The sequence below is a fragment of the Apodemus sylvaticus genome, chromosome 4 (genome assembly GCF_947179515.1).
Source record: "Apodemus sylvaticus chromosome 4, mApoSyl1.1, whole genome shotgun sequence".
Taxonomy (NCBI): Eukaryota; Metazoa; Chordata; class Mammalia; order Rodentia; family Muridae; genus Apodemus; species Apodemus sylvaticus.
Genome location: NC_067475.1, coordinates 55,503,284 through 55,530,901, shown reverse-complemented (window position 1 = coordinate 55,530,901; position 27,618 = coordinate 55,503,284). Strand labels below are relative to the sequence as shown.

General features: G+C 47.8%; 2 protein-coding genes and 1 pseudogene across 7 annotated transcripts in view; all 3 read right to left on the bottom strand.

The window, feature by feature from the left end:
• Positions 1 to 94: 94 nt before the first annotated feature.
• On the bottom strand, positions 95 to 10,898 carry LOC127683577 (glutathione S-transferase Mu 6-like; annotated as a pseudogene).
• A 7,180-nt stretch (positions 10,899 to 18,078) lies between these two features.
• LOC127682815 (glutathione S-transferase Mu 1) overlaps positions 18,079 to 27,618 on the bottom strand; it is a 49,174-nt gene continuing 39,634 nt past the window's right edge. Inside the window, exon 9 of one of the 2 annotated variants that reach the window (XR_007977429.1) lies at positions 18,079 to 18,442. The gene's annotated coding sequence lies outside the window, so the exon portion shown is untranslated. Of the gene's footprint in view, positions 18,467 to 27,618 lie in introns of both variants that reach the window. The other variant, XM_052179466.1, reaches the window with a different exon arrangement.
• LOC127682817 (glutathione S-transferase Mu 3) lies at positions 18,478 to 22,316 on the bottom strand. 5 transcript variants are annotated; one of them, XM_052179470.1, is made up of 8 exons: positions 22,281 to 22,316; positions 21,951 to 22,026; positions 21,326 to 21,390; positions 20,957 to 21,038; positions 20,747 to 20,866; positions 19,474 to 19,595; positions 19,284 to 19,394; positions 18,478 to 18,587 (listed from the first exon to the last, which is right to left on the bottom strand). In XM_052179470.1, the coding sequence occupies exons 1-8, from the start codon at positions 22,314 to 22,316 to the stop codon at positions 18,498 to 18,500; spliced, it is 702 nt and encodes a 233-aa protein (XP_052035430.1). In that variant the 3' UTR covers positions 18,478 to 18,497. The 5 variants fall into 5 exon arrangements, with proteins under 5 accessions (XP_052035430.1, XP_052035429.1, XP_052035431.1 ...); XM_052179469.1 differs by having other exon boundaries at positions 19,474 to 19,625; positions 20,762 to 20,866; XM_052179471.1 differs by having other exon boundaries at positions 19,474 to 19,569; positions 20,766 to 20,866.

The following is a 27,618-nucleotide window of genomic DNA, read 5'->3' as shown; positions in this document are numbered from 1 at the left end:
AGTAAATACTTGACAATTTCTGTGAAGTCAGGAGTGATTGAAGCTAAGAGGGAGGAGGTACTGGAGCAGAGATCTGGCTGCCCATGGGCTTCTGTTAGAAACTCGCTGACCGGATCCGAACAGGCAGAGCCAGCCACAGGCGAGCAGCTGTTAAGTCAAGGATTCCATGCCCCGCTTTCATCCTGAACCACTCTTCCTCATCAGCAGAACCTGTTTATTCCAGAGGCACAGAGATGATCCGAACCAGCTGGGATGAAGCCCACCGCACAAGTCACAGGCAGCTGAGAGTTCTAGACACAGACTCTTACTGTCTGGGAGCTGAAGGCCCACTCTGGGGATTCACTCTGTCCTGGCACTGATGGGTCTTGAATAACAGTGTTCACTCAATGCAGTTGTGAGTTATGAGCCACCATGGTGGCAGCGTGTGGAATAAACTGGATTATCAACAAGTTGTCAGGGGCGACACAGAGCCTGTGTAGACCCTGTCCAGCTGGGGCTGTGGGGTGGTGCAGAAAGTCTGGGCTAAGCAGGTTCTCAGCACCTGACTGGAGAGTCCTAGTGTGGTTCTTCAGAATGCCTTTCTGTCCACACAATGGCTGGAGCTCAGTAGTTTCTCTCTGATAAGTCAATCGATGGCCTCTGACCAGCCCCCACCCCATTCCCGACTTGAAGCCAGCTCCTCACACATGGGCTGAGCGAAGGGGCAATGTTGCACAGGATGACACTGTTCTAGGTGACCTCGTGCATGATGATGTCACACACGGTACCTCACCATTAAGATGTGATTGGCCTCAACAGATGCCACTCTGCCCCGTGTGCATAGTAGGAACTTCCTGTCTTGGTTCTCTCTCTCTCTCTCTCTCTCTCTCTCTCCACCCTCATCCCCCCTTCCCATAATTGAGCAGCAGCTTCTTCTAAGGACTGGAGAGTAGGCAGGGAGCTTGTCTTCCCCTCCCTGGTAAAAGGCCCCCTGGGTAGCGACGCCCTAAGTGGAAGACTGCATCTAAGACAAGAGACCACTGTCCTATCTATTGTGTACCAACAGACCCCTCCTTGTTCTTTCAGAAGCTCTTATCCAAAAATGTCCTCGAGCCTTTGCAAACACTTGTTTAAGCCAGAAATACAAGAAAACAGAGTGCCTTTTAGTCTAGTTATCTTAGTCTGGGTGATATCAGCTGACCTTGGACCTGGTCCCTTGAGATACAGCCCTTCCCCTCTACTCCCCTCACAAGGGATCTTAAAGAAACAGGCTTCACTCTCCCTAGGGGAGCCTGAAGCCTCCTCCTTCAGACCCTACTGTGTTGTGCTGCCTGAAGCCTCCTCCTTCAGACCCTACTGTGTTGTGCTGCCTGAAGCCTCCTCCTTCAGACCCTACTGTGTTGTGCTGCCTGAAGCCTCCTCCTTCAGACCTTACTGTGTTGTGCTGCCTGAAGCCTCCTCCTTCAGACCCTACTGTGTTGTGCTGCCTGCCAATGGTTAACAAAACTCTTGTCTCCAGGTCAACTAGACTCAACACCCCACTTCTCCTCCTGTACCTAAAAACCTAACAAGGAGGAAGGAGGCTGGAACCCTGAAAGAGCCCATGGACCAGAGATATTCAGTCTCCTGGACTCTCCCCATGAGATGAACTGTTTTCTAGATTAGTGTCTCTGAGTTGAATCCTAGTCCACTGACCCAAGAAATAGAAAGGAAACTATGCAAAGAAGTGTAACTAACAGCTGGTAATGACAGACTGACAGAGCCAACTCTGATGCAAACAGGTATCTTTTTTTAAAGAAAACCTGTCCCTTCCCCCATTCTCGAGGCAGAAGCGCAGTGAATGAAGGGAGCCCACTGGAGTGGAGCTTCAGCAGAAAGCTCTGCTGGTCTGCAGAAGTCCTGGTCTGCAGGACCCATCCTCTGCTGCCCCCAGCTGAGGCCCTCGCAGATGCTTCCATCTCTTCTGAGCAGAATGTCCAGGGATGGTTTTCATCTGCAGTCACCTTCTTTATCTTCTCCAGGACAAAAGGATAAAGTTACTCTCAATTTCCTTCTTCTATATTCACACTTAAAATTTCAAATCTAACATAGCTTTATAGCAGTTTGCCCTTTTAATTGGAACATCGGAATCGGGGACGGGGATGATATAATTACCTATTGTTCTTTGCTTCCGTTCTTATTTGCTATATTTACTGTGGTAAATTCTGTGGCATCACATCTGACCTTGTATCAGTTCAGATTGCCTCATACTTTAATGGTGACAGTTGTCCCCACTCATCTTCCCCTTTTGTGACACTGTCACAAAAGACATTGTCAATTTGCTTGTCCCTCCAGCCTCCTGAAACCGCTGCCTCTGTGATGTCTCTCTGCCGTCCTCACGTGTTACAGCTTGAGTACGGAGTGTCTCGCACAGGACCATTCTCTGGACACTTGAGTAGAGGTGACAACCTTGTGAGGTAGGAGAACATGGGGACCATCCCTTGCAGAGGCGTGGTCTCTGGCTCCTGTGTGCCACGCTTTCTGCCTCTTCTCCACTAAGAAGTGAAGAACGGCCTCTACCATATGTTCTACCATATGTTCTGGCCGCCATGATAATCTGCCTAAGCACATGGGGCTGCAGGACCGTGAGCTGAACTTCATGAAACATCAGCCAGAATAATTCTCCTCACCCTTGAGTTGCATCCTGTCTGGTACTTCATCAGAATGATGGGGAAAGTAGTTCATATAAACAAAATTGCAAAGTTGTGTTTTGTGGGTTGATTTTTGTTTGTTTGTTGTTTGACCTGTTTTAATGACTCAAGTTTCATCTAAGTCTCATCATGGGTCAATATTCTTCTGTGTTCTACACAGCAATTTCTTTCGACATTCATTTGTAAATGGGTTCATTGGTTGCATCTGTATATCATTCATCTGAACAATGCTTCTTTGACATGAACACACCAACACATATTGAGGAGCTGGGGAGACACCTCAGTGGTTCAGAGCCCTTGCGGTTCCCAGAGGACCTGAGTTTAGTTCCCAGAATCCACATCTGGTGGCTCATAACCACCTGTAATTCTGGCTCCAGGGGATCTGGTGCCCTCTACTGGTCTCTATGGGTACCTGCACTCATGTGGCATATAAACACACACCCCAACACACAGACACAAAAGTAAATCTTAAAAAAAAAAACATATTTAAACTGGCCATGGTTGCACACACCTCTAATCCTAAGGACTCGGGAGGCTTAGGCAAGAAGACTACAAGTCTGAGCCAGCCTGGGCTATCTAGATAATTCCAGGCCAACTTGAGAACTAAATAGAGAAATTATGTCTCAAAAACCCAATATAGCTATTTAAACCCACTATATGTGGTACATATAAATTATATATTATATATGTGTATATGTTATATATGAACCATGTGCATTAACTTTGAATTATTTTGAGTATATACATAGAAAAGGAATTGATACATAAGTAATTCTATTACTTATTTTGTAAAGAACAGAGTAATTTCCACATTACCTGTAGCATTTTTCCATTCCCAGAGATAAAGCAAAACCACTCCATACACTCACTATCTGTCATTATCTCCCGACAGTGACTAACCTTCCACGTGTGGTTTTTATATTTCTCTAATTATAAATGATTTTCGAACTGTTTTTGTGTGTGTGACTATGGACACTGTAATATCTTCTCAAGAAAAAGAAAAGTCCCTTTAGTCCTTCGCCCAGGTTTGAATTGCTTGGTCTTCACTTTGCTGCAGTCACAGTGTATGGAGCACATGCCCTGGGACAGGGCCATTCATTGTATGTTAGCTATGACTTCTGCAGATAGCCAGGAACCAGAAAAGACCAGGAAGGGCTGGGGAGACGGCTCAGCCTGTGCAGCACTTGCATGTCGTGCAAGTGCAAAAACCTGGGTGCAATTTCCAGCACCTGTGCAAAAGACAGGCTAGGACGTGTGTGCCTGTCAGCTTCAGTGCTGAGGAGACAGGAAGAGCCCAAGGACTTGCTAGCCAGACAGGTTAGTTAAATACGGAAGGGCAGAGCTCAGAGCGAGGCAAAATCCCAAGGAGGAGGGGTTGATGAAGATAAAGAGTAGCTGAAGACATTTGATTCTGTCAACCTCTGATTCCATGTGCACATGCACGCATGTACGTGCTGTGCACATGCATGCATGTGCGCGCTGTGCACGTACACACATGTGCGCACTGTGCACGTACACACATGTACACATTGTGCATGTGCACACATGTACGTACACACTGTGTGCAGTGCACACATGTACCACTGTGCACGTGCACGCATGTACTTACACACTGTGCAGTGCACACATGTACGCACTGTGCACGTGCACACATGTACACACTGTGCAGTGCACACATGTACGCGCTGTGCATGTGCACGCATGTACGCACTGTGCACGTGCACACATGTACACACTGTGCATGTGCACACATGTACGTACACACTGTGTGCAGTGCACACATGTACCACTGTGCACGAGCACACATGTACGCGCTGTGCACGTGCACGCATGTACATACACACTGTGCAGTGCACACATGTATGCACTGTGCAGTAAACACATGTACGCACTGTGCAGTGCACACATGTATGCACTGTGCACGTGCACACATGTACGCACTGTGCACGTGCACACATGTACGCACTGTGCAGTACACACATGTACGCACTGTGCATGTGCACGCATGTATGTGCTGTGCACGTGCACACATGTACACACAAGCTCTTATTCTCTCTCCTCCTCCTCCTCCCCCTCCCTCTCTTCCGCTCAATTAATATTTGTTTCTACCTACTTAACTTTTATCATAGTCCCCTTTCCCTGCTATTTCATCTGTGCTTAAGTTAATGTTTAATCAAGGTCAGCATAAAGGATTCTGATCTTACCAGATTAATAAACATTTCTCTTCAATGAAGTATTATCTTACAAGCTTTACCTTTTAACTAATTGCTTATTTCATGGTGAGCGGCACATCCCATCCGCCTATGGGTGCTTGTTTCTTAGCTGCTGTGACAGGCAGCAGCTGGAACTTGGCATAAGGACAATGCTCAGCAGAGCCATCCTCCGACATGTTCCAGTTACAGGAAGGTCTCACAAGAAGTGGTTGACAAAGGCTAGAATCTGCGACCTACCCTCCATCAAAGGATGCTTCTTCAATGAGTGCAGCTCTTTTGTGTGTGTGGTGACACAAGACACCCACTATGCTCACACGCTGCTGCACACGCTACCCAAGAGAGTAGGCCTGCCATCTCTGGGCACTCAGGGGCAGCTGCTACCTCTTACGTGCTTAAATGAGGGAGAGCATCTGGGTTAAACTACAACACCTCCACGTGGAAAATTGTCTGTACCCCATTCTATGCCTTCTGGGGGAACCATGGATATTTCTGGATCACTGATTTGCAGCACTGGCAAATTCATCCTTGGGGAGAAAAAGTAAATATTCTTAATTTTCTGAACATTGACAGTATGACGGACACTGAATTCCTATCAGAGAACAAAAGGTCAACAGTGTGCGGATCCTTCAAAGGAGCCTGTGATGGAGTTGTGTGAGAACACCCATAGGACCAGTCACAAATGGAGGGAAGAGTTGTAGGGGAACATCTTTGAGAAGAAATGAACATTTCATCCAGGAAAGACTTCTGGATGAGGACAGATACCGAGCGTAGGCCACGTTCACCTCTTCTCGTCAGCCCAGCAGTTCTTCAAAGCCTGACACACAATGCTACATGGTCCAGGGAGGAGGTTCTGCATCCTGCAGGGTGAATGAGGAGCCCTGGTACAGAATGAACACCATCCTGTAGGAATCCCAGCATCAGATATATGAGAGGACATCAAGGCCCATATGTGGCCTTAGACCCTGCTTGACTGAGAGCCCCAGTTACAGTCTCACTACCCAGCTCTTCCTGTGAACAAAGGAACAAACACAACTCCAACAAGTCAATGAAGCCGGTCTTTGAGCCGCTGACAACAAGCCAAGACCCAGAGTGAGTGTAGTTCAGGCTTCACTGGAGGTTGGACACGGCTGCTCTCTCAGACAAGAGTTGGGAGTATAGTGTCAATTACGCTGCTCCAGGTAAGGCCCAGGGCCATCTGGTCGGAAGCCATGGAAACCAGCCAGAAACAAGTAAGGAAAGAAAGCCCTGAAGAATTGAAGAACTGAACTTGCAGAACCTTCCCTGCAAATACGGGGTAGAGAGGAGACAGTGATTCTGGTAGAGAAGCAAGAACTGGAAGAGAAAGACAGTTACAGAGGGGGCAATGAAGGCCAAGTATGGTCCAGGGCCACAGGAGCAGTGTCGGATCTTCCCCACCAGCATCACCCTCCGAGCAGGGTCCTGCTTGTTGCCCCACGTGGCCTGTTTCAGGTACACAGGACTTGGAAGGAAGCGGCTGGTCTTCACATAAGCAGAGATCTCCTTCAGACCCTGCGGGTGAGAAGGAGAAACCAGGACCTCAGCTCTGCAAACCCACTCTAGGAACATCCAAGAAACTTTAAAATCCAGAGGGAGAAAAGCCACCCGACCACGCTGCAAAATCAGCCCCACCGTCCCCCTAATCGGCAGGGATGCTGTGGTACCAAAGCTAGGGAACTTCCTCAACCTCCCATGGCTAAGAGGGTCAGCCCAGCACTGTGGCTGCCACTCTGCTCTCCTGCACTCCCTCCTGCCGCCCATAGGGGGCGCTGTCGCTCCTGGCTGCAATGGCATGCCTGGAATTAAAAGCAGCAAGGAACCAGAAAACCCAAAGGATTAAGAACTGGCTTCTGTGGCTTGGAAGAGAGTCCAGGTGCCACCCAGTGACTCAGCAAACCCTGGATGTAAGTGGAGAAGGCTGAAGAGACTGAAGCCAGAGTGGCCAGCTCTGCAGAGCAGGGATGACCATTGAGTGTGTCTTGGTCCTGCACATCAGTTGGCCTTTGTCTCTTCCTAATGGTTACAGGAGCACACACATTCTTCCTATGTCTGGCAAGGCACAGGTCCTAGACAAGAAAGTCAGGCTGTACAGAGGCCTGACTTTCCTTTTTGAACAATTCAGAAAACACTGAATTCGGTCTGTGGAGCTGTGCTGATCTGCAGCATTCCCTGAGACCCTGATGTATGGAGAAGGAACATAGTTCCTTCTCTAAGACCAGGGATGTTCTTGGCTGAGCTGATAAAGGCCTAGTGTTAGAGCCTTGGGGACTCTGTGGCTTCTGATCCTGAAAATTCAGGTCTTGCCACTGTACAAGGCTATGGTTATCAGTTCCAAGGTCATGGTATGCTCAGATTCTTGAGATGCTCATGTTCTTGAGATACTCTATGTTTCCCTTTTGCATCACGCCTTGCTTAGCCTTTAGCTGACTACATCCCAATTCTCCGCTGGAAATAGTATAGACGATGGGAATATGTCTTAATGAATTTCCTCGGCGTAAGCCATAGCTTGTGCAAGACCTGCTAGCCCCAGCCTGACCTTCACTATTTCTATCCTTTCTATCTTTCTCATCTCCTGGCCACTTCCAACTTAGGACCCTGTCACTGAAGAACAACTTGCTGGTTCAGGTCCATTGCCTTTAGGAGCTAAAGGCATTCAGGAGCCCAGAACAGCCTCTACTCGTGCTCGGATGTTAAGCAAGCAGCTTACCCCCCCCCACCCGCCCCCAGTCTCAAGTTCCTTATCTGTTCAGTGTGACAGCTAATTCTATCCAGGTTGCCTGCATGTTGCAATGATAAATTGACTCTGCAGACCTAGAAGGCTGAGCATAGGTCCTGGCAGAAAGCCAATGCTCAATAGATTAGAACTAGGGAAACAACCTGGACGGGGGGAAGGGAAGCAGGGATCCAAGAGGAAGCGGATCAGGGCATCACCTCAAAGCAGGCCACAAGTCCATCAGGTTTGGGAAGGCATCCAGGCACTTGGGCTCAAATATACGGTGCTGATTAAGGACATCATAGACGAGGAAATCCGCAAAGGTGATCAGCAGGAAGCGAGGGTCCGTGAGGGTCGGTGAGGGTCGTGAGGGTCAGTGAGGGTCAGTGAGGGTCTGTGAGGATCAGTGAGGTGGGATCCAGAAGCCTTGAAGAGTGGCAGCTCCTCCTCCCCACCTGCTTTGCTACCCCCTTTACCTTGTCCCCTTGCAAACCATGGCTGCTTCCCCAGGAACTCAAGAGCTTCAGGTGATCTGGGAGGCCCTTCAAGAACTCTGACTTTCACTTCTCCTGAGATAGAAAACAGTTGCCACAACCCTTAGACACAGGTGTTCTAAAGAAAGGCTGGCCTCATAGGGTTGTACAGAAGAGAAGCCTCCTTTGTATACGGGGCCTGCACCAGGATATAGGTTTCGATGCAATACATCGCTGCTGTATTCATCAGAGTCCTGCTTGGTTGCAGAGCTGACTCAGAGGTGACTGGGAGTTAGATGAGATGCCTGTCCCTGGACCTGTCACCACTGACAACCAAACCAATACTACTTTTGGGTTGTTCATTAAGTTCTGCACTTGAAAATCCAGTAGAACTGGAGAAGCAAGGTAGTTAACAAGAGACACAACTATTCCTGAGGAATGACACACAGCAGGGTCAATATTTGAGTACCGTGAGCAACGTTTAACCACGGTTGATGTTGGAAGGGACAAAGGTCCTCCTGCTGACCATGAGCCTCTTCTTGAGACCTGAATCTTTCTTCTACCAGGGACTCAGCTCTGAGAAGGCAGTTGGATGGACTTCTGAGTATGTTAGGCTTATTTTATTTTCTTCCGGGTTGAATCTGCACTCAAGGAGCAGGCAGATGGTGTGTGACCACCTAGGCGAGATGGACCACTACAGTGGTCAGGTTAAAGGCTGGAGAGAAGTCTGAGGACATGAGTTTTTCATATAGGAACCAAATGCCCAACCATGGCTACCGCAGCAATACCAAAGATTTCTAGGCATTGATATAAAGTCTTTATTAATAAGAATTGGGCGTGTGCATTGGCTGGATTGGAAAGCTCGGAGAATCAGAACAGGTAAGTTCAGATGCTAAATAGGACAAGCACAGATATCAACACAAGCTTTAACTCCTCCTGCAAACCCCTGCTGCCCCACAGAGTGAGGACTCACAAAGTCAGGACCTTAGCAGACCACATTCATCCGCATGCGGGTGTCCATAGCCTGGTTCTCCAGAATGTGCACACGCATCCTCCCCTCCTCTGTCTCCTCATCTGCAGCACACACAGCACAGACTCACTCTCAGTGTCCTGCTCCAGACAAGCCAAGAAGGATATATGACTCTGACCCTAATCCTGCAGATGCCCCACTCACACAGGTTGTCCTTATAGGCAACGGGGTACAGGATGGCATTGCTCTGGGTAACCTTGTGTGACCCATCGATTAAGTAGGGCAGCTGGATGGACAAGCAGGGACGGTCAGATGACATATGAGGCCCCTCCATCCCTTCCCTGGATGAGGGCAGACATGGGCCTGGCACTCAGTGTGCCTGCCACGGGAAGCCCTCCACAGCACAGTGTGCACTGAATGGGAGAGCTGGGACACCGCCCATCACACAAACACTGTGCAGCCAGCAGGGATGGAGCAGGAGAGCAGAAGCACTGACCCCAACCCCTCAGCCAGGCCAGGAGATGAGGAGAGATCACGAGCCTCCCCCAAGCCTCCCCTTCCCTGCACCTACATTGGGAAAGTCCAGGCCCAGCTTGAAAGTTTCACTCGGCTGCTGGCTTCACTCATAACGGCAGCTGTGATAAACAAAATAATGTGAAAAGCTCTCCTTTGTACATCCTTCCCTTCCCCTGGGATCCTCCCAAAATGTCAGGGCAAGCCCTGCTGAGGAATTGGAGTCTGTGATCGGACTCATTCAATCTTACATCCCACAGTTTTACACGAGAATATTCCTTCAAAGGCTGTAGGCCCTACCGGACTAGGGTATGTACAAAACCCTAACCCTATGGCAGGTGCTAAGCAAATCCGACACAGCCACAGGTGGGGAGGGGAGCCAGTGCTTCATTCCCAGGGTTATTTATAGAAAATCAAGGCTGCACCCTTAAGGAAGTTTTTGGAAGGGATAAGCTCTAGGTTCATCTGAAGGAGATCCACAGAGCTAAGAAACAGAGTCAGATAGAAGCTTCTGGGCACCAGCGGACAGAAGATAGGGAGGAGCGTGACCAGAAGAACGTCATTACCGTCCCCCATGGCGTATCTCTTCTCTTCATAGCCTATTTCTGTGTATTCCAGGAGCAGGCGGATGGTGTGACCCAGCTGCGAGAGATGGCCAGTAACAAAAGCCACAGTTAGTGAGAGCATAAACTGAGATTTCATCTCCTTTAGGAAAACCTCCATCTCTACACCTGTCTTAGTCAGGGTTTCTATTCCTGCACAAACATTATGACCAAGAAGCAAGTTGGGGAGGAAAGGGTTTATTCAGCTTACACTTCCACGTTGCAGTTCATCACTAAAGGAAGTCAAGACTGGAACTCAAGCAGGTCAGGAAGCAGGAGCTGATGCAGAGGCCATGGAGGGATGTTTCTTACTGGCTTGCTTCCCCTGGCTTGCTCAGCCTGCTCTCTTATAGAACCCAAGAGCACCAGCCCAAAGGTGGTACCACCCACAAGGGGCCCTCCCCACTTGATCACTAATTGAGAAAATGCCCCACAGCTGGATCTTATGGAGGCACTGCCCCAACTGAAGCTCCTTTCTCTGTGATAATTCTAACCTGTGTCAAGTTGACATAAAAAAAATAGCCAGTACAACACCTAACAAGAGACCAGGAATAGGCAGAGGCCTCCTGACAGGGACAGGAGGAGACTCTAAAAAATGCTGAAGAGGATCTACCTCATGGACCAAGGCCTAACTCTTCAGTGTGTGCCAACCTAGGGCTCTTCCTATGTAACAGCCCAACCTTGGACTCACCCCACAGATATACCAATAACCCAGAGTTTTTGGCATGTGTCCTAGCCTTGGAGACTGAGCAGACAGGCTTCAGTCTGGATGATTTCACTTTCAGATACCAGTGCACAGTAGGGTGTCTGTCTGCTCGAAATTTCTGATCCCTCCCCGTCCCACTCCCAAGTGGACCAACCCTCAAGGCCCGAAGCCCAGCATATGCAGACAGTGGTGAGATCCAGTCCAAACTCTACAGTCTCCTGAGGCAGGGCTGAATATTCAGATGCCAAAGGCAGTGATCAGCAGGCCTGCTCTAGCGGCTCTGTGCCTACAGCCCCTCCCCCTGCTGGGTCCTCAGGAAGTTGGCAGTGCCCCCTGGAGACTGGCCAGATAGGCAGAGAATGAGGCGGTTCTCTGTCCTTTCATTGCTGGGCTCAATTTTCACACTTAGACTGAGAGAATTTGTCATCCAAGGAGGCTCACCCCTCAATATAAGAACCAAAAAGGTATGGCCGCTCACCTGAGAGCTTAATCCAGCACGCATCACTGCTTCTGGGACTTTTCTAGTCTGAAAGCTATCAAAACTTCATTGTCTACACAGCCTATGGTTACAGGAATATGAAGTGGCATGGGAATGACCCCAGGACAGTGACAAACAGCAGAGCAAGTTGTTTGGTTGGACACCCATCCCTTTTATCATCAAACCAATGAATATATAAATTAGTCAGCGTTTTGGCCCTGTTTGTGAGTTCTGTCTGAGAACCAGGCACAGAGGGCAAAAGGACTTCAGTGTTTCCCACCACCACCGACAGCAATTAGTCTGTGGTGGGAACCTCATATCACTGGCATAGTGGAAGGACACCCAGAGCTCACAGCCAGCGTTTTCCAGGGTGGAAAAGCATGAGCTCAAGGACACAGACACCTCTCCTGCTTCCAAGGAGCAACGGAATCCTGTTTAGAGGAGACATGGCGCATCTGCATAGGCTCTAGAGAGCACAAGGCCAAACTCCTGTCCAGTTCCCTGGCATTAGCCACGTATGGCCCAGGCTCCTGATTCATTCCTGTCTAGGAATGAGAAAGTGTTCTTCACGCCATTGTGGCGCCAGATCAGTCCGCTTTCTTACGCCACTCAGTACCACCTGCCCAGGCATGGGGTACCCCTCCTCCCCTGTGAGCTGGGTCCATCCCAGCCGTCATGAAATGCCTTACAAAGGTGTCTGATGGATGGAGGCATTTTCCCAGTTGGGTTCCTCTTCCCAAATAACTCTTACTTGTGTTAAGTTGACAGAAACCTAACCAGCACATCAAACATGAGTTTGATTCCCTCAAACCCACATAAAAATAAGATATGGAGCCGGGCGGTGGTGGCGCACGCCTGTAATCCCAGCACTCTGGGAGGCAGAGGCAGGCGGATTTCTGAGTGCGAGGCCAGCCTGGTCTACAGAGTGAGTTCCAGGGCAGCCAGGGCTATACAGAGAAACCCTGTCTCTGAAAAAAAAAAAATCCAAAAAACCAATAAATAAATAAATAAATAAATAAATAAATAATAAAAAATAAAAAAATAAGCTATGGTGGGGTGCACCTGTGATCTTAGAGCTGGGGAAGGGGGGACAGGAGGCTTCCTGGATTGTCAGTCTAGCTGGATCAGTGAACTACAAATTCAGTGAGAGACCATGTCTTAAAATTAAGGTGGAGAGTAATTGAAGAAGACACCAGATTTCAACCCCTGATATTCACACACATGTCAATACATGTGCACACAGACACACACACACAAGACTCAGTGAAGGAATAAGTACGTGATTTTATAATCACAACCCTTGGGAGGCAGAAGCTGTGTGCAGAAATGTGGCCACCTGCTATCTGAGGAATAAGTATGAAGGAGAGAAAGGAAAGTTTTACCTTTCAAGCTAGAAAACAGAAGAGCAGCAGGCCTAGCACATCTGTAAGCAGCTGCATCACGGGAGGGGCCTCTGGGGTGTGTAAGTGCATTATCTCATTCATGGGATAATTATTCCTCCTGTCTCTTAACATGTCTTCAGGGGAACCAGCTTTCTTGAAGAAGTGGTCTCCTAGCTACACAGAGAAACCTTGTCTCAAAAACAAAATAATAAACAAAAGTTTACATATCTTAATCTTAGAAGAAAGAAATTATTGAATTTAGCAGAAAGCATATTTATTCAATGTTATGATTAATTAAAATTGATTTTAAGATTATTTTTATTTACTTTTAAATTGAATTTTTATTTTAATTAAATTAACATTTTAATTAATATTTTTTTCATCAGGAACTCACTTGCAAAGAAGAATTTTTTAAAGACTTAATTTATTATTTTTTTTTAATAGTAGTAGTAGTATCCACAGGTGGAGGAATGAAGACAATTTTTTTAAATGAAGGACAAATGACTTCAAATTTGAAACCACTTTTTGTATATACGTTAGTGTTGAAATGAAGTGGTTCAAACATCAGAATGATGAAGCAAGGGTTAAAAGAAATTAGGATCTGCCAGACAGGCGGAGTGGGGGAGGAGGCGGATGGAACACGCCTTTAATCCCAGCATTCAACAGGTAGAAGCAGGCAGATCTCTGAATTTGAGGCCAGCCTGGTCTACAGAGCAAGTTTCAGGGCAGCGAGAGCTACATAGAGAAACCCTGTCTCAAAAACAGCAAGCAAACAAACAAGATAACAACAACAAAAAGAGATCAGGGATTTGAGTTGGCCCGTCCGTCTATGAACTGCTGGAGCTTGGGAAGGCGCTGGTCTTGCAGGACATAGACACAGGGCAGCCACAGGATATCTGAGCACGGATCTGTAACAGAAGCCAGAGTCCTCCAGCAGGCCGATGACTCATTGCAAACGTTAGCTTCCTGGCGAGCCCGCTGGGCTCCTCTCAGGGACCGAGCAAGGCTAACTCATTGCCCGCTCCTTCGCCAGCCTCCAGGTGCCGCACCCAGCGCACCTGGTTGAAAGGTCCGCGTGCTGTCCACCCCTCCCTTTCTCCCTCTTTTTCTCTCCCTCTCTACTCCCACATGTTCCTGGCTGGCCCCTCTCCCCTTTCTGTCCCCCTTTCTGTCCTTCTCTGTTCTGCCTTCTGCGCCCTCATAACTCTGCACCTGTCTGCCTGTTTCCACCCCTTCTCTCCTTCCCCTTTCCCCAAATAAACCTCCTTTATACCAGGTCTGTCTATCGCATGGCTGGCGAGATTTCTCGGAGGGTACTTGGAATGGACCCTACACGTGCACTCACCACACACACACACACACACCACACACACACACACACACCACACACACACACACACACCCATGCACACACACACCATACACATGTACGCACGCACGCATGCACGCACACACATACACACACACCACACACACATACCACACACACGCGCGCACACACACACACACAACACACACACACCCATGCACACACACACCATACACATGTACGCACGCACGCGTGCACGCACACACATACACACCACACACACATACCACACACACACACACACACACACACACGCATGCACACACACCATACACATGCACGCACGCACGCATGCACGCACACACATACACACACCACACACACATACACACACATACCACACACACACACATGCATGCACACACACACCATACACATGCACGCACGCACACACATACACACACCACACACACACACACCATACACATGCACGCACGCACGAGTGCACGCACACACATACACACACCACACACACACACCACACACACACACACCCTGCGTGCCAGACTCCTGCAGCCCTCAGAAGGCTGTCCCAAGGTGTGATGAACATTATATTGGTAAATTGTCACATGTTGCTTGAGCTCACTGAGGAAGAAGCTGACTGAAAATGGGCAGTGTCTGCTCATATCAGATCCGAGCACGTTTGTCTCATATCCCAGAGCTTTGAGGGTGGGGAGGAGGGGTGTGCTGCTTGATGTTTAATAATAAAAATAAATAAGATAGTTTAAAGTAAAAAATAGCTATACAGAGACAGCCGTATAGTATAAGGCTGTTGGCCTGCTTGCTGGGGCTGTTCCTCAGCTAGCCCATCTAAACTTAACTTTGCCACTGCTTCCTGTTTGCCTTTTCATTTTGGGCAGGTGAGGGAGTGCCAAGCACTGGCGGGCACATCCTGCCAGACAAGCACTGGCACATCCCGCCAGCCTGGCACCACCACCCAGCAATTAAGCACTGAGAACACAGGGACCCACTTCCATAGATCCAATATGAGTGGACTATCCCAACAGTCTCAGTTCCCCCCAAGGACTCCTCCAGGGATGGCACACCTATCTCTGCTATAGGAGGAAAGAAAATAGCAAAACAGCCCTAGAGTAAAGACACACTTGGGAACTGCTCAAAGGTGAACCACGCGCAACAGAGAAAACCATTGTTTAATCTCCAGACATAAAAAGGAGAGGCCGGAAGTTCAGCCATAGGAGACCATCCCAGAGAGAAGGTTCAGCCCAGAACTTCAGCTGGCTGCCTCCACTTCCCCAGCCGTTTTCCCTGGAGTTGTGAGCACTTGCTTTTATGACATCATCTCTATTTGCTGCCATTTGTCCCTGTGTCTGGAGCCTCATCTGAGGGACCAATAGCTTTTCCTCCAGGGGGCAGGGTTCTGCTAGATATTTTGAGTGACCAATTCGATGATATTCTGCTAGCCATTTGTCTATGTCTTGTTACTCTTTCAACTTAGCTTACTATATAAGCGATAAATTCACTCATTCAAAACAGAAAGTATGAGCTGCAGATACGCACACACGGCTCTTACAGAGGAGCTGAATTCAGTCCCCAGAATTCACCTTAGCAAGCTCACAACTGCTTTAACTGCAGATTCCGGAGGATCTGACCCTTTTGGCCTCCATGCAACTATGTACAAACATCCACAAACACACCCCCCCCGACATCCATATAAATAAAAACAGGGCTGGGTATGGTGACACACACTCTAATCCCACCGCTTGGGAGGCAGAGGCAGGTGGATCTCTTTGAGTTCCCATGCTCCCACTCCTAGAACAAGGGGACTAAACATCTTCTGTACCTAAGTCTGCAATTACAGGGCTAACAACTAAAGATAGTTGGATGTCTCGGTATTTCCTTGTCTGTGTTTTCTTGTTTACAGGGAGTGTTCAGTGTTCACTGAAGGATCTTGGCAGGTCCTTCATGGAATGTAAAACTCTTGCTCTCAGAGTATGTGAGACCACAGGGAGGAAACACAGGAAAATTCAAGTGATATGAAGTTTCCCCAAGACTTGCAGGAGGAACAAAGCTTGGAAATTTGACTATAAGTGTACGAATAATCTTAATTTACTACACTGTGCCATATACATACTTTGAATCAAATTCTCGTTACCAAATAGAAGTTTAAAAGGATATAAATATGAAAATAAGTATATTTTTATTAAAGAGAGTAAATAAAATATTTCTTATTAGGGTGGATTTAGTATAATAAAATAAGATTTGTGCTAAAAATAAAAGATGAAGACAATTTTTTTTAAACTTTAAGTCAAGTTATAAACAACCTGAAGAAGGTGCGTAGAACCTGTGAGTGACAAGTCTTAATGATGTTGTATGTTTAATGACTAAAAGTTACTAACTACTGAGGTCAAAGTTCAATATACTACTATCAAAATTACCTTTAGATCAATAGAGTTCTTCTAGGATATTTGTCTACTTATCTATTGTTCTACTAAAATTTTTCTCATCAATATAACCAGGAAAACTGAGTCTTAACAACATCAAGACTTATTTAAAACTGGTGTTTTTTCTGAGCCCTATCAAAATGTTACATGGAAGTTTAAATTAGACAATTGGTTATGTTATCCTTCTGGGTGTTCAACAAAAAAGTTGGGGGGTTCTATACCGATTACAGTCCGGTCACTAAGGACTGCCAATGCTTGGGCCCTTACCTTCCATGATCAGCCAGGACCCATGAGACAGGATCAATAGAATGTGTAGGCATATTATTTTGGATTCTCTGGGGATGTGCATATTATTTCTAATGGAAAGGGGCTCCTGTGCTTTGTATTCAGTCATCTGATGATTGCAAGGCACCCCACACAGCCCGTGGTGCAGTCAGTCCTGACTAGACAGGCAGCACTGGGAAACCTCCAGGTACAGCAGGAGGAGTGTGTGACCAGGCCAGCAGATGGCAGGTACGTGGGCATGACAGGATGAACTCACACAGCATCTGGCCTTGGCTCCACCTCTGTGCTTGTGAATGCTGCCTAACCTCAGTGGTGAGGTCTTCTGTATTCAGTCTACTGAGACAAAGTGCAACTCTTCTGGAAATGTCACCATAGCCACACCAACATACGACATTTTACAAGCTACCTGGGTAGCTCTCAGTGTAATCCATTTGACACATAAAATATCAACTTCAGGGAGCAGATGAAGTCTGGGTGGATGGATATTGTCGATATGAACATACCTATGTCAAGAACCCCAATACCTCAGGCCCATGGAAATGACAAGGCCCAAGGACAGATGTGGCCACTGTATGCAGAAAGTACTGACCACAGCTTCTTCCTCCAGGATGACTGAGCCCAAGACTGGTCCTCTATAGATCCCTACTGAGATTAGCTGGCGCAGTTCCTTATCCACGGGTACATAAACCTGCCGTCCTGTTCACCTTTACCCACTCACTTTCTGGGCGGCTCCTGCATCTCCATCAGAGTACATGGCCCACAGATCCCTGTTTCTATATTTGTTTCAGTGTTTCTTCATGTCCAGTCACCATATTCAAGTCAGTCCCAAAGCCATACAGGTCGTGATAATCAACCATTCCACTGTATTCAAACCCTGAATACAATGGCAGCTAATCACATTATGCCTGCAGAAAACTAGGGTTTGATTGTCACAGACTCATCTTTGAACAGTTCTGAGAACTGTGTGAGTAGAGAGACCATCTGGGGCTCCTCCTGGGCACTCCCTCCACCAGCTTCCTCAATCAAGGAGACCCACTGCACTTCACAGTTCAAAGTCCCAGCATGCCTCAGTGAATGAGATTCCTGAAAACACTCTCGATCCTCTAAAGAGCTTTATCCCTGCTGTGAAGATCTCAGACTAGAACCAAGGTGTGTCGAAGCTCTTCTGGTTCCATTAGATGTTCCAGAGCCCGGCACTACAGGCTCAGAGCTCAGACTCTTGGGAAGCAGCTGTGATGCTTAGCAAGGCTAAAGAGCAAAAGAAAGACACAGCACACAGCACACGGTTCCAGGCTTTATTGTAGATGAGACAGGCCTAGGATAGCTCCTCCACCAGGAACAGGCTGGCCCTCAAGTATTGACCTTCAGGGTAATTCCAGGGAGGGCTTGGCACTAAGATAGCATTGACCGTTAGAGAGTAATTCTCAGGAGCCTGAGTTCAGGACAGACCTCAGATTGCAGGAAAGGGCTGTGAGGTTGGGTTAGGGCGTCAATGAAGAAGGGGACATGTGGGGCGAGTGAAGGCTGTGTGGGTTGACTGGGGTGATGGCGGGCGAGGAGATGGGACTGGCAAAGCTGCAGAAGGGAGAGGGAAGGAGAGCGAACCGGAAGGTACAGTGCAAGGCCAGGGTGCTGTCCCCACCCAGGGCCTGCAGGATCCGCAGTGTGGACAGGTCCCCTCGTGAGTGCCAACATGGCAGGGGCCTAATCAGTGCCCCACCGGGCTATCTTAGTAAACACGGGTCTTGGGAGGAAACGGCTGCTCTTCATGTAGGCAGAGATCTTCTTCAAGCCCTGCGAATTGGGAAGGACACAGCAGGAGCTCAGGTCTGCAGCCCTCTCAGAGGAGCAGCCTCATGCCAGCAACAGGCTGGGTTCAGCAGCCGGGAGGAATATCACACACATCTCACAGACTGGGCTTCTACAGCTCTCTGCTGACTTAGTCCCAAGATTGTGGCATTACGCACGCACACACATTGAAATTTTGAAGTGATAAATATTACTGGATACCTTTACAGAAATCTCAAAAAAGAAAAAACAAAAAACCTTAGCTGTTTTTCCTTTAGTCTCAGAACTAGAAAGACATTGTGAAAGGTGCTGGAATTGAGACCAGAGACAAACAGCTGAGATGCATATTTTACATACCAAAGTAGACTGGCCTCTGGTTCTCCCAAAATCCCTCAGTCCCTGCCTGGCACACCCAACCTCTGCCCTGAACTTTCCATCCCGGGAGGGGGTTGGGCTACCCTTCTCTTCGAGTCTCTTCCCATGTGCTTGCTCTCTGTCTCTTCCCCTCACCCTCTGTCTCCCTTTCCATGGTGACTTCCCTGGCTTCCTTCCTTGGGATCAGTAAACACACCAGCCTGAGTGTTTTCCCAATAAACCTGCTTTTATATACTCTAATCTGACTCATTTCATTGGCAGGAAGATAACCTATCAAAAGAAAGTGAGAAAGAAGACAACCAAGAGGAAGTAGGACCAGGACATCACCTCGAAGCGGGCCAGGAAGTCCTTCAGGTTTGGGAAGGCATCCAGGCACTTGGGCTCAAACATCCGGTACTGGTCAAGAATGTCATAAGCAAGGAAGTCCACATAGGTGACCTGCAGGAGGCCCAGGGTGAGCACACTGGAATTTGACACCCGGGAAGAACAGCGCCTCCCTCCCCACCCCTCCCTTTACCTTGTCCCCTGCAAACCATGGCCGCTTGCCCAGGAACTCAGAGTAGATTTTCATCTTATCAGGGATGGCCTTCAATAACTCTGGCTTCTGCTTCTCCTGAGGGAGAGAACAGCTGTCACCACCTTTAGTCAGGTTCCCTGGCAGAGAGGCTGCTGGCCTTGAAGGACTGGGCTCACGAGTATCACCACCATTTTCTTAGCAGACCTCATCTATCAGAGGTGATTGGAAGACAGACAGGAGTGTGACATTGTCCTTAGATCTGTCACCACTGGTACCTAGCTGCTGTGAGTCACACCCAAGTCTTCCTAAGTATCCTCATGCATGTTATGGTCCCAGAGATCCAATGGAACCACAGAAACAAAGGACCTAAAGACCCCAGGAGAAGATTGGCTTTGGGGCGGGGCGGGGGAATGGATGGATAAGAACAATTTAGATATTTGAAGAGCGTACATCTAATATTTGAAGAGCAATCACTAATACTGAAAAGAGGAAGGGTCAAAGGTCTTCTAGCTGACCCTAAACTGCCTACTTGGAAGGTGTCCTGACTTCTACTAGTGCCAAAAAGGGCATGCTTGGAAAGTCTGGGTACACGTGTGAGACCATTGTGCATGCCGCCCCCAAGCCGGTGGATCCTACCTTCATGATATGTTTGTTAGGGGGGGCGGGGTATGCATGCAGATAAGCTTACCTGTGTGTGTATTTGTGGAAGCTAAAGCCTGCTACCCAGTGTCGTTCTCAATCACTCTGTACCTTATGTTTTTGTGACAGTGTCTATCACTGAACCTGGAGCACACAGACTAGCTGGACTCATTGGCTAGCAAGCTCAGAAATCCTCCTGTTCCTTTTCCCGTGGTGCTCCAAGGTATTCCCTGGTTGATTTGTCTTTTAATGTGGGGTACTGGGGATCCATGGTCAAGTCCTCATGCTTATACATCAAAGACTTTTAGCCTCTGAACCATCTCCCCAGCCTCTTCTTCATTTTTTGAGTCTGTGTTTTAAGAAATCATTAGTGTGAACACTAGCTTAGCTGACTCGTGGAAGTGGTCACAGGACAGACATGGCAGGGATTTTAACTCTACATTAAATGTCTAGGGTCAGACAGTTCATTCTAGAATCTCAACCGTATCTAGGATGGTTAGATGAGTAGTGATAGTTTCAGTTCTGCTGGTAAGATAGGGAAGCTTGGAGAATCAGTAACACAGTTCATTCACTGAAGGAGAATGCTACAGATCTGAATGCAAGACTTTAACTCCTGCTGCAAACCCTGTCTGACCCTCCCACTGGCCACTCACAAAGTCTGGACTGCAGCAGACTATCATGAGTTGTATGCGTGTATCCATGACCTGGTTCTCCAAAGTATCCACACGAATCCTCTCCTCCTCTGTCTCTCCACCTGCAACACACACAAAACACTCAGCATCCCAATCCAGCCAAGACAAGGAGATTGTCTGCCATGCCCTACCCTGAGGGCAGCCCCACTCACATAGGTTGTGCTTCCGGCCAAGGTAGCGCAGGATGGCATTGCTCTGGGTGACCTTGTGTGACCCATCGATTAAGTAGGGCAGCTGGATGGACAAGCAGGGACAGTCAGATGACATATGAGGCCCCTCCATCCCTTCCCTGGGTGAGGGCAGACATGGGCCTGGCACTCAGTGTGCCTGCCACGGGAAGCCCTCCATGAGCACAGTGTGCACTGAATGGGAGAGCTGGGACACCGCCCATCACACAAACACTGTGCAGCCAGCACGGATGGAGCAGGAGAGCAGAAGCACTGATCCCAACCCCTCAGCCAGGCCAGGAGATGAGGTAAGAACACCATGTCTTCCCCAAACCTCCCCTTCCCTGCACCTACATTGGGAATGTCCAGGCCAAGATTGTATTTCTCACTCAGCCACTGGCTTCTGTCAAAGTTGGGGGCTGTGGTGGACAAGATAACATGAAAAGAAATCAGTGTGTCTTAGCCTGACACTCCATCCAACCCACCCAAGGAGTCACCAGCAAGATACCCTGAGGCAGGGGATCTGCAGCCTCTCATACCAAGTCACTCACAAGATGAAGGAGGGGGTGAACGGCAGGTAAGAAGGGGAGCCTGGGTCCAATGGACCCCCCAAAAAATGAATGCAGCCCAATTATAAATACAGGTGGTCCGGGAACTCAAGTCTCACTATTGTTGTTTGAGGCAAGAGCTCTCAATTACATAACCAAGGCTGTCGGGGAAACTGTATGTGTAGACCTGGCTGAGCTCAAACTCAGAGATCCACCTGTCTCTCTGCCTTTCTAGTGCTAGATTTAAAAGCAAGCTCCCCACACCTGACCATTCCCTTGGCATAGAAAACCAAACTGCACCCTCAAGAGGTTCCTGGAAGGAGTGGGCTCTAGCTTGAGCTGTAGGTCTGCAGAGCTGAGGAATAAGGAGCGGGGTGCTTGCATCCCTGGGCAAGAGGGAAGCAGGTGTCTGACCCGGAAGGTGTCATTACCATCCCCCATGACATATCTCTTCTCCTCATAACTTGAATCTGTGTATTCCAGGAGCAGGCGGATGGGGTGAGTCAGCTGGGAGAGAGGGTCACAGAGGTTAGACATGGTAGGACCTTCACTGGATGAATTCATCTTCTCAGATGAATCCTCTCACACTCCACAAGCACAGCCACCCTGCGGTGTGTACACATACACTCACACATGCCCTCCCTCTCGCACCTGCAGCCTCCCAGGTTTGTGAGCTCCAGGGTGTGCTAGAAAGAGCCCTGGCCGCTCTGAACTTCCCGCCTGAGCCCTAGTCCCACCCTCCAGGCGGATCCCTCTCTCACTCCGCGGACGTTCCAATAGCCCAGGATCATAGTCATGGCGTTGGTGCTGTGGCCTTCTCAGACTGGCTTCGGGTAGGCTGAGTTGGGGAATTTTAAGGAGGCGCTAAGGGGAAAGTAGGTGGGGCCCTGTAAGTACACCCCGCCCTCAATGATCTAACCCAGCTCAATTTCCCTCCAATTGTCCTCAGAGACTTTGAACCCTAAGCCAAAGGGCCTCACCCACACCCGGGGAGAGGCTGGAGCAGGATCCCAAACAGCTTCAGGCATTGATTGGATTCTGATCGGGTTCATGGAAAGGACTCCCCAGCCCCAGTCAACAGCAGCTTGCTAGCTCCTTTAGCGCTTCCTGTCACCCCCCCCTACTGGGTGCCCCAAAATTTGAAAATGCAGCTTTCCGTTCCTGGCAGAACTTGAGCTTTCACCCCTATAGTGTGGAAATCTGTCTTTCAGAGAGTCCGAGATCTCAACAGAAGATAAAGCAGGGTGCCCCTTGAGTGGAAGTTTAATTCAGCATCTATCCCTGCATCCAGAGCAGCCCCCTTGACAGCTGCCAGTCTTTAGCATCCACCACAGCCTTATTACTCACCAAAAGTCATAGGACAGTCCATGAGATAGGAAGAACTCCAGGACAGAGACAATCCGAAAACAAGTACTCCCAGTGTTTTCCTTTAGGAAATTCGGAAACTTCATCATTTGCTCATCAAGCTAGTGACCATATAAATCAGTCACTATTTTTGGCCATGTTTGTAAGCTAAATCTCAGTGCCAGATACCTAGGGCACAAGAGATCTGAGACACCATCACAGTGCAGGTACCTGGCTGGCAGAACTTCCCATGGGTTGCACTGTGCAAGGGAGCAAAGAACCCACGGCTGGGGTGTGCCACAGAGAGGGAGAGGATGCCTTCCAAGAGGCTTGCATTCAAGGGACAACAGGATGCTGTACACATGGGATCCCGTGACACTTTGCACAGGACACGAGGAGCCCAAGGCTAGACCCTCAGCTGTCCACATCCCTAGATACTGGATCTGACCTAGGGTCCAGACACATGTTTATATATGACAGGGTGGCTCAAATGGCCTTTTAGGCTACCCTGGGATATATGTCCTGTATATAACCCTCACAAGGACAATGTCCTACCATGAACACTGTCCCACCTGTCTACTTTCTTCCTTGAAGGCAAGGGACTCTTTCAAAACCAAGAGGCTTGTGGTTAATTGGCCTGAGGATGACATCACCTTGTTTACGGAAACTTATCAGATATAATGAAAAACAAATGACGGAAGAGGAGACTGAAATGAGTTTACATGGCAAAGGGCAAGGCTGTTGCTCTGCAGAAAGTGCATTTGGGGATTAAGTCATCCTTTACTAGGACTATGGGGTGTGAAGCCAGCATATCACCTCACCCACACAGGAGGTGTGCAGCGAGGGTGCAGGGGACAAGCAGAGGCCATCTTATCCTGGGACATTAGAGAAGCCACATGCTCTGGTCTCTGTGAGGATGCACACAAAGAGGCCATGTCACTGGGGCTCACAGTGCCCGTGGCAACTGCTGCCTTAGCATTTAGACATGTTCACCTGCCCACTTAAGGTTCTCTGAATGTCCACACTCACAAAGTAACCTGAGGCCTTAAGGTCAATGCCCAGAGTTACGCTTGCCCACAGAAAGACCATATTATTTACACATGCACAAAACTTCCTGGTTCCATGAGCTCCTATGATTTTGATTGTTAATCATTTGCTAATCTAAGGGTCTCAAAAAGATGAAATCCTTGGATTTAACTGAAAACTAATTTTTAGGTCTTAAGATGAATTATAATAATAAGTGTGAAAGACAGTAAAAGAACGTTGAAACAGTCTTTACATGGAACAGAAATTGTACCATAGTGTTTGTCTGATTTGTTTCTTTCTTTACTAAACAGTCAGTTCCCAGCAAGGGGATCCCACGGATAAGAAGGCCCTTCCTGTTGACTGTGAACTGACTGGTAAAGACCACAAGTTTGGTGAGAATTACAGGGAAATAATTTGCAAGTATCAAAGTGGCAGCCACATCAGCATATTTTCATGCACTGTGGGAACCAGAGAAGGAGTGTAAGAAAGGAGAAGGAATCCACGCTGTCCAGGTCAAGGACTCAGAGGGCCTGGAAGGGGAACCAGGGCCCTGGCGCCCTTCAGAGGACAGAACGGCTCTGCAGACAGGGATAAGGGCTAGGACAGCAAGTCCTCAATGCAGGGTCCCCAGAGTCCGAGGTCACCATCCTTTTGAATGAGAGAGGTCTCTGAAAGGCAGCAGGGAGCAGTGGGGACTGGGGACATGGAGAGATCTGAACCTGGGAGTCACAGTCAGTGCTGTCCGGGAGAATTAATCCCAGGGCTGATCTCTGATCCTCTGGATGTCTCTGTGCACTGTCACAAGTTCACAGTGCAGCCAGCCCTAGTGTCTTAAAAGGACACTGTACAGGACAAATCTAAATAGATGGGAGGAAATTTGTCTTATAACCTGTAGAGTGATTTCTGAGATGTATTCCGTAATCTCTTCCAGGCCAATGAGTGACATTCAACACAGTCAGTGCAAAAACACAGAGTTCTACAAATAATGGCTTCTGAATTTTTAAAACCCTGCAGAAGTAAGTGCCAACAAACAAAGTGTTCTTTGTCTCGTGGAGACTCTCTGAAATTCTCTCACCTGTTGACTGTCTAGAGAAACTTAGGAAATATAGAAGAAGAATAATTAAAGAGGAATTTTAATCCAGCAACACAGTTACTCTTGCTGGAATATATACACACCCACAGTACACCCCTTTAATCCCAAACAATGCTGTATAATTGAGGGACAGACAAAGTGATGAATGAGAGAAAGATTTGATGTGATAGGATACGCTCAACTCTCATGAGAACAGCACAGGAAAGAGGGGCCATTTAAGAGAAAGCAGGGAGAGGCAAGGGAGTTGATGTAAAGTTAGTTCAGTCCGTTTGGTGCAGGTCAGTTGATTTAAGTCAGTGAAATTTGGGGTAGTTTGGTTCAGTCGGTTGGGAGTGAGTGCAGTGGTGTGGAGTTGAGTTCCTTTGTCATCGCTTCATGCAGAGGCAGCTGAAGCCAGAGAATGAGAAGGAGCCAGAAGATTAGAGCAGATTGCCAGAGTTAGACTGAGGCCAAGCAGAGCAATTCAGTGAGAAGCTGAGAGAAGTCAGTTTGAATCAGTCAGCTTGGAGAGGAGTTTAGACAGAATAGTTGAGTAGAATCTGCGAGCCAGAGTTCAGAAAGAACTCGAAAGGGTGAGCTTATTCAGCAGTAAGCCTCCAAGATGACAATTACATCAGGCAAATAAAAGTACTTTTACCCATAATATTTTCTCATTTCTGTAATGAATAAGGAAATGAATATCATACATGCCCCAGACATGACCAGCTCAGAACCAATCTTGCCCCCATACCCCTATGATAGCAAGAACTGGGTTAAGGACTGACTGTACGACCAGAATAAGGAAGTCTCTGCTGCCTATCACCAATGAGCAGAGATGGAAATGAATCTTCAGACTGTGCCTTCATCAGACAACAGGCAATGTGCAATGATGATGGGTTGATACCCTAGGAAACAAAAACTGTTTTCATATATTGTCTGCACCCAGTGAGTTTTTATAGGGTTAGAGAGTAGTTTTGGGGGAAGCCACCGTGTGGCATGGAAAAGGTCCCATGTATAAGCCTCATGCCTTATATCTTCCCTCATTCTCTGGACATTGGATTCCAAGCTCTTTATAAAATGCCAAGTCTAATAAGCATCTGCCTGCACCAGCCCTGTACCCTCTAGACATCACCTAGGATAAAGAGTTAACTCAGAGCAAACAAGCCATGGATCAGGCATCCCTGTAGATTCCCACTCTACAATATGAAGTACAAGGCGCCCCTATCCCTCTCCCATCCAGGTGTTCCCACTACTAGTTATCAGACTTATATAAAAATGTTTAATATATAAAAGACTTCCTGCCTCTGTGCATGCAGTCAATCATCAGCACAGCTTCTTTTGGGGAAGAAAAATTTCCAGAACAGTTGTGCACATCAGAGTACATTATATGCAAAAGTAAATAGTCCATGCTGAAATGTGTAAAGAGCAGACAGGAAAGCTTGGCGGGCTTCTTCTCTAAGACCTTTGAGGTGAGAGAGCCAGGAGGTGAGAAAAGACAAATCAAGCTGAAGAAACAGCCTTGCTTCATTGTATCAGAGGCAATTTCAAGAACTGCGGTAACCTTCTGTGAGGTCTGAACACCTTCCCGCACCCTGTGAAATCAGCACATTCTCTGGCACGTGAGATGCGAGTGACAGTGCCTCTCCTGCCAGGGGGATGCAGATGCAGGTGAGCAGCATCTGTGGAGAGTGGAGGACACCCTATGTGCAAGCTGTAGACACAGCGGGACAGAAAATAAGCTAGAGAGACACAGTAAGAGACAGGAACCAAGGAAGGAAAGAAAAGAGAAGGGAGGCAGGAAGGAAGGGAGGCAGGAAGGAAGGAAGGAAGGAAGGAAGGAAGGAAGGAAGGAAGGAAGGAAGGAAGGAAGGAAGGAGGGAGGGAGGGAGGGAGAGAAGGAAGGAAGGAAGGAAGGAAGGAAGGAGGGAGGGAGGGAGGGAGCAAGGGAGGGAGAGAAGGAAGGAAAAAAGGAAGGATGGAGAAAGGGAGGAACTGAAAGAAAAGAACGAGGGAGGGAAAAGGAGGGAGGGAAATAGAAAGGGCTTTATTTAAACACATCAACATTTCAAGATGGGAGAAACAGCCAAGTTTAATGTAAAAAGTTTTGTCTAAAAAACATACTAATAAGAAAAATATTCAGACTTTCTCTGAGACACATGAAAACCCATAAACCTATCTCAGAGCATCTATAATATTAATAGAGCGTTACACCAACAAGACAAATACAAAACCAAACACAGAGGTAAGAGGGATGGGACTCAGTTGGGAGAGTGCTGGCCTAGCGTGCACAAACCCCTGGGTTCCCTCCCAGCACCCCATAAACCAAACATAGAGGAGCTCACCTAATCTCAGCTCTCAGAAGGTAGGGACTGGAAGATCAATGGTCCAAGGCCATTCTCAGATAAACACTGAGTTTAAGGCTAGCTCCTTGAAACAGGAGGCCTGCTTCAACTGGAAATGGATATGATAAATTCATACGTATGAGAAAAAGAAAAGAGACTTAAAAATCTGCACAAATGATTTCAAAACTAGGTAGGCACCTCTTCCATGTGCACATGTTAATGCTACAATGAAAACTGTATCTAATGCAAATACAACAAAATGTAGATTGAAATATTAAAACCCAGATGAAGCAATAATGAACAGCAAGTAGGGGA

Excerpts from the sequence above, each read along its gene's own strand:
- LOC127682817 (XM_052179469.1), bottom strand. The coding sequence starts at position 22,316 with ATGACTATGATCCTGGGCTATTGGAACGTCCGCGGA. Across the intron at positions 22,027-22,280 it reads GCTATTGGAACGTCCGCGGA|CTGACTCACCCCATCCGCCT; the intron begins GTGAGAGAGGGA and ends CCTCTCTCCCAG. Across the intron at positions 21,039-21,325 it reads TTGGCCTGGACATTCCCAAT|CTGCCCTACTTAATCGATGG; the intron begins GTAGGTGCAGGG and ends TTGTCCATCCAG.